Genomic DNA, 5,000 nt, shown 5'->3' on the forward strand with positions numbered 1-5,000 from the left:
TTTTCGTGCAGTAAACTAGGATAGTCGAGCAAAACATAGTTGTTTGCTATCTTCATCTACATGGAACAAACATCTATTCTGCCTGCTGCTCCATCAAGAGAGTGAAACTGTAAGCAGATGGCTTATCATGATTCAGATGTTCCTCATTGTGGTCGTGGTTTTTTTTAGTTAACCATAATTTGTAACTAAAACTATATGGCTAAACCATTGCATCAGGCTTCACATGATTAATTTATTTCTTGCCCCTGTCAACCAGTCACGATCCCCTGTGCCCCAAGGAGAACGGCGACAAGGCGGCGACAGTCGTCACCATGGAAGAAGTCGCAAGAAGATCTACCACGTCATCTCCATTCCGGGATCAGTCGCCCGCGCCGCCGCCTCCCTGCCCTCTTTGCCGCCGCCGTCGTCCATTGCCGCGGACGCCTCCTCCTCGCTGGCGAGATGGTACGGCCTCCCCTTACTCCTATCTATGACGGCTCTAATCCGTGCTCCTCCGGATGCCAAGTTTCATCTTTCGCCACCTCCTGCCACTCATGGCGACCGCCGCGTCGCCCCCTCACCCACCACGCCCGGGACCCCATGGCGGCCCGTGTCCTGGTCCCCATGGCTACCGGCCTTTTCCCCTCGCCCCCATGGCCGGCATCCCCATGGCGGCTGCTGCTGTGTACGTAAGTGCTGTTATTTTTGTACAAGTGCACCAACTCGGAGTTAGATGCTTTGGTTTTTAGCACCTTTTCTTGCTACTGTGTAAAATGAAACAGCATATTTATCTGGTTCCAATGTTTAATTGCTTATATTTTTTAAGTTCAGGTTGAAAAGGGTGCTAAAGTAGACCTTCCATTTTGGCTTGCGCATGGAATGCTGTCTCTGGAACAAGCGGTGTCAATAAATGTACCTCATTGCTTCACCCAGAAGTAGGTTTCTTCGTAAAAAAATGTATTTATGGAAATTCTTGAGAGGGACACCAATATATACTTGATGCAGTAGTATGTAATTATCGTTCTCATTACCTTCCTCTGTGCAATCTTAAATTCGTAAATTCTCACTAAAATGTTTCTATACGATCTTTGTTAGAAATAGATTGCCCACTCCACTGCTTTGCACAGCTTTGATGAGCCTTAGACATGTTATATTCTCAGTTACTACAATAACTGGGTAATTTTGTAGGCATACAACACTACAATGCATTATCCTTTCTACATGTATTATGTTTTTGTACAAATTTAAATGCTTACATGCCCATAAAAATGATAATTGCAGTCACATATTAAGTTCAGATAGGAGGAACTTCTGTAAGTTCAAGTAGCTGTAATCTTCGGGAGAAAATGCATTTAATAGTATGAACCAGCGACAAGCTTATTACTAGAAGTTGCTTGTCTTGCATGTAGAAAAAGTAAACAACACTTGTATTGAGATACTTATTACTGTGCTAAGTGAGGCAGCGTCTAGAATGTCATTCTGCTGCATGCACTAGGATAATCTGAACCTCTCAATATTTTTCAAGCATGTAACATGGACATAGTTAATTATATGCAGTCATTTGATCCTTGAGTGCTACTTATCATGCATGGAATGTGTGTTTAGAGGACCATTAGCAAAACTGAGATTAGTTTATACTTCAAGATGGTAGAAAACTGCTATGTCCTCTTATAATTTTCAGGAATCGATTTGAGGTTGTCCTTATTTGTGCTGTTTTGTCTTATGTATCTCTTCGCCCAAGTTATTTAAGTCATTGTATATGTGTAGCACGATCAGTTCCAGTCATGTCAAATTGTCGAAGAAGCAATACCTGGAATTGGAAATAGAGCTACACCTCTAACTTTTATTATTTGAGATTTGAGTGGTGGGAGCACAAATACACCAGTGGATGATATGCAATCCGCCTAATCCTTGAATGCACTCTGATGTTTGAGACACACACATCCTGTAAAATACTACCATACTTATGCCATTTTTATGTAATCTTGTATAGGATACTTCAAGTTAAGTGACATTAAATACCAGTACCATATAATTTGTCCTATCAAAAGGCTGTGATATCATATACAAGCACCTTTTCCTTTCAGGTCTGTTAATCTAGGAAGCATATGTATCCTTCTATTCTATATCAGTGTTAGATGTTCAGTCTTGTTAATCTCATCTTGCGTTCTAGATCTCTGTTCTAGTGGTATGGTAGAGCTAGCCTGAATACATGTTGTTTCACTGCTTGGCAAGATCATTGAGAGGACAAGATAATAAGTCATAACTAGATGAATGAGAAAACAATTTTCTATTGTTTTATCATTGGTTATTGTGCATGCAATTTTACTAGTTTCTTTGGTCTGAAAGCCTTACCATCATTTTCTTCTTGTAGGCGGCAATGGCAAGAGCATATTGTGAAGAGGAAGAGGATGAGAAGAAACGTGTGGTTCTCATTCAATCTTTGTGGAACTCTCTTTATGTGTGATTGTGCATTTGTTGGAACCTTTCTCTGTGCACTTGCACTTGCAGCAGTATTCTGTTGTGCACATGTAAAATTATTTTGATGTGCCCTTGTTAGGCGTTGAACCTTAATGCGTGGAGTCGGTGGATGATGTATTGTATTTGATGTAATATGCTACTGAAATGAAATATATATTTTATTTGCAATATTTTATTCTGTTGTATTTATTTTTAATGAGCCTATCCTGAGATATGCGTGCTTATAGCAAAAAACAATTCTTCATCCCAAACAAATTAGACATTTTCAATAATAAAATAGGTATTGGGCCAGGCCCATGTAGCTACATTGGTGGACAGGGATCTGAAATTTATGATGATTCCATTTGGTCACTAGAAATGCCACGTCAGCTTGCCACGTCAGATCCTACGTGGCTCACACAAATGGGTAATGACCAAACCAAAATTTTGGTCGATAGAGACCTGCGACCAAAATTTTAGAAAGGTCATGTTTGTTCATTCTTGACGGCCAACTGTTGACGTTGTAAATTTGGTCAAAAAAAGGTCAATAAACAACAACAATGACGAATCAGTGACCAATATAGGAAGTCATAACTGACCTTATTTCTTGTAGTGACAACAACAACGAAGACGACGATGACGAGGACAACAAGAACAACAACAACAACAGCAGCAACCACAACAACAAGAACAACAACAACAATAACAACCAGAACAAATGTAACATCCCAAATTTCCTATTTGGAATGTTTTACAATTGTAGCTAAGCATCTATACAGTTTATTTGAATGAGTATGACAATTCGAGTTTCCCTTCGGTTTTGAATTTGAATTTTATTTCGGCTCCAGATTTCCATCACAAAATTGTTTCTCACATATTCTTGCCACACACGAAGGAGAGGAGGTAACATGACACCCCAAAATAAATAAAAAGTCAGAAGAAAATAGTGCCGAAAATTTGGAAGGCAAGATTTGGATATTTGTTAGATTTTCAAAAAACTAATTTTTTGTGAAGTTTTTCTTTTGTGAAAAAATTAATGCCCACGTAGTGGGAAATATTTTCCTAAGCATTTTGGTATATAATACCTATTTATTTGAAAAGCAATTAGTTTCCTTTTTGGAGATTTCTTTCCTGTTTTTAATAAATAGGAAACAAGTGTCTAATAGGAAGTCTATCTGGGCCATATTAGCAATGCCATCTGGCCCATATCCCCACCTTCTTCCTGCTCACGACACCTTCCTTCTCTTGCTATGGCAGCTCTTTCCAGGAAGCTTCCCTTCCGGATTTGGCGAGATTGCCTTCCTCCCCGCGCGTCCCACCACCCCTATAAGAAGCCCGTAACTCTCCTCGTTCCATTCCCCTAGAAAACACACCTCCTCCCTGACCGACTCCACCACGCCACGCACCACCATTTTCCTGCCAGGAGTCCTAGACAGGACCAAACCAGAGGCTCCAGGAGCCACCTGCATCACCAGGCAAGCCCCTCCAGAGCCCCTGGTACCTCGCCGCGCCTCCCCACTCACCTGCGTGCCCCCCACCGCCACCTCCTCTCACCTCGTCGCCCCTGCAGGCCTCACCACCCCGCCGTTTCCTCCCTGCCAGGGAACGCCCAATCAGAAGCTCGCCAGGAGCCCCTGCGAACCTCCTCACCCAGGACGCCCCTGACGCCTACCGCCCGCCCCCCCCCCCCCGCCCAGCACCGAGATCCCCTCCGCCGGTTCCACCTCCCCGCTAGCGGTTCCCTTGCCGGAGCAACCCCACCTCGCAGCCCCATCTCCTGCCGTCGCTGATGTTCCATGTAGCGCAGGTAACTCCTCCTCTTTTTCTTTTTTCCCCTTCTTATCCTTCCACCTTTAGATCCTAAACCAACGGTGTAGAGTAGAGTAACTTACCTCTTCGGTTTTTAGTTAGAAAACCAAACCGGTTTCCTGTTAGTAATTTTAAACCGAAAGGTTATTCGTTATATTACGACCGTCCACTATATTGTCTAAATAGTGCACACCATCAGCCAACCAGAATTTGCCACGTCACCTCTTTATTTTTTCTTTTCTGTTTTAATTCCTGAAACAGATTTGAACCCATTTTTAGATTGATTATCCAAATGAGCTGATTATTTTTGCATTGGATCACAAATTTTATGTAGTTTCTGTAGATATATATTTTGTCCATGTTTGAAATTATAACATTTGAATTTAAACAGATTTGGTTTAAATCTTATTTTGCTTATATCTGGAGTATAAAAATAGATTTTTAATTTATTCTTTTTGCTACTGATCACTAGTGATCTTATTTATTAGTATGTTTAATTTCAGAATTTTTAGAGTATTTTATCTTGGGGTTTTAGACGAAACAAATTATGTTTTGGTTCACGAAAGACAATTTTTCTTCTCACATGTTATAGTTATTTTTGTTTGTTGTTTTATTTTGATTACTTGTTATTGTGATGCTTATTGTGTGAATTTTTCTTTGTTAGATTATCTGGAGTGCGAAGCTTGTTATCTAGACGCGCTCGAGTTCGACAATCGTGAACAAGGCAAGTCACGTTGATCATGTTTCTACCC

General features: G+C 41.1%; 1 protein-coding gene across 1 annotated transcript; it reads left to right on the forward strand.

Moving 5' to 3' along the window:
- Positions 1-208: 208 nt before the first annotated feature.
- LOC123430022 lies at positions 209-2,624 on the forward strand. The gene is made up of 3 exons (XM_045113955.1): positions 209-664; positions 811-914; positions 2,354-2,624. Exons 1-3 carry the CDS (start codon positions 224-226, stop codon positions 2,523-2,525), a joined length of 717 nt encoding a protein of 238 aa, XP_044969890.1. The 5' UTR covers positions 209-223; the 3' UTR covers positions 2,526-2,624.
- The last annotated feature ends 2,376 nt before the right edge of the window (positions 2,625-5,000 follow it).

The sequence above is a fragment of the Hordeum vulgare genome, chromosome 2H (genome assembly GCF_904849725.1).
Source record: "Hordeum vulgare subsp. vulgare chromosome 2H, MorexV3_pseudomolecules_assembly, whole genome shotgun sequence".
In the NCBI taxonomy this organism is placed as follows: domain Eukaryota; kingdom Viridiplantae; phylum Streptophyta; class Magnoliopsida; order Poales; family Poaceae; genus Hordeum; species Hordeum vulgare.

Coding starts and splice junctions, on each gene's coding strand:
- LOC123430022 (XM_045113955.1), top strand. CDS start 224: ATGATTAATTTATTTCTTGCCCCTGTCAACCAGTCACGATCCCCTGTG. Junction 665..810: donor CCCATGGCGGCTGCTGCTGT/GTACGTAAGTGC, acceptor TTTTAAGTTCAG/GTTGAAAAGGGTGCTAAAGT. Junction 915..2,353: donor CCTCATTGCTTCACCCAGAA/GTAGGTTTCTTC, acceptor TTCTTCTTGTAG/GCGGCAATGGCAAGAGCATA.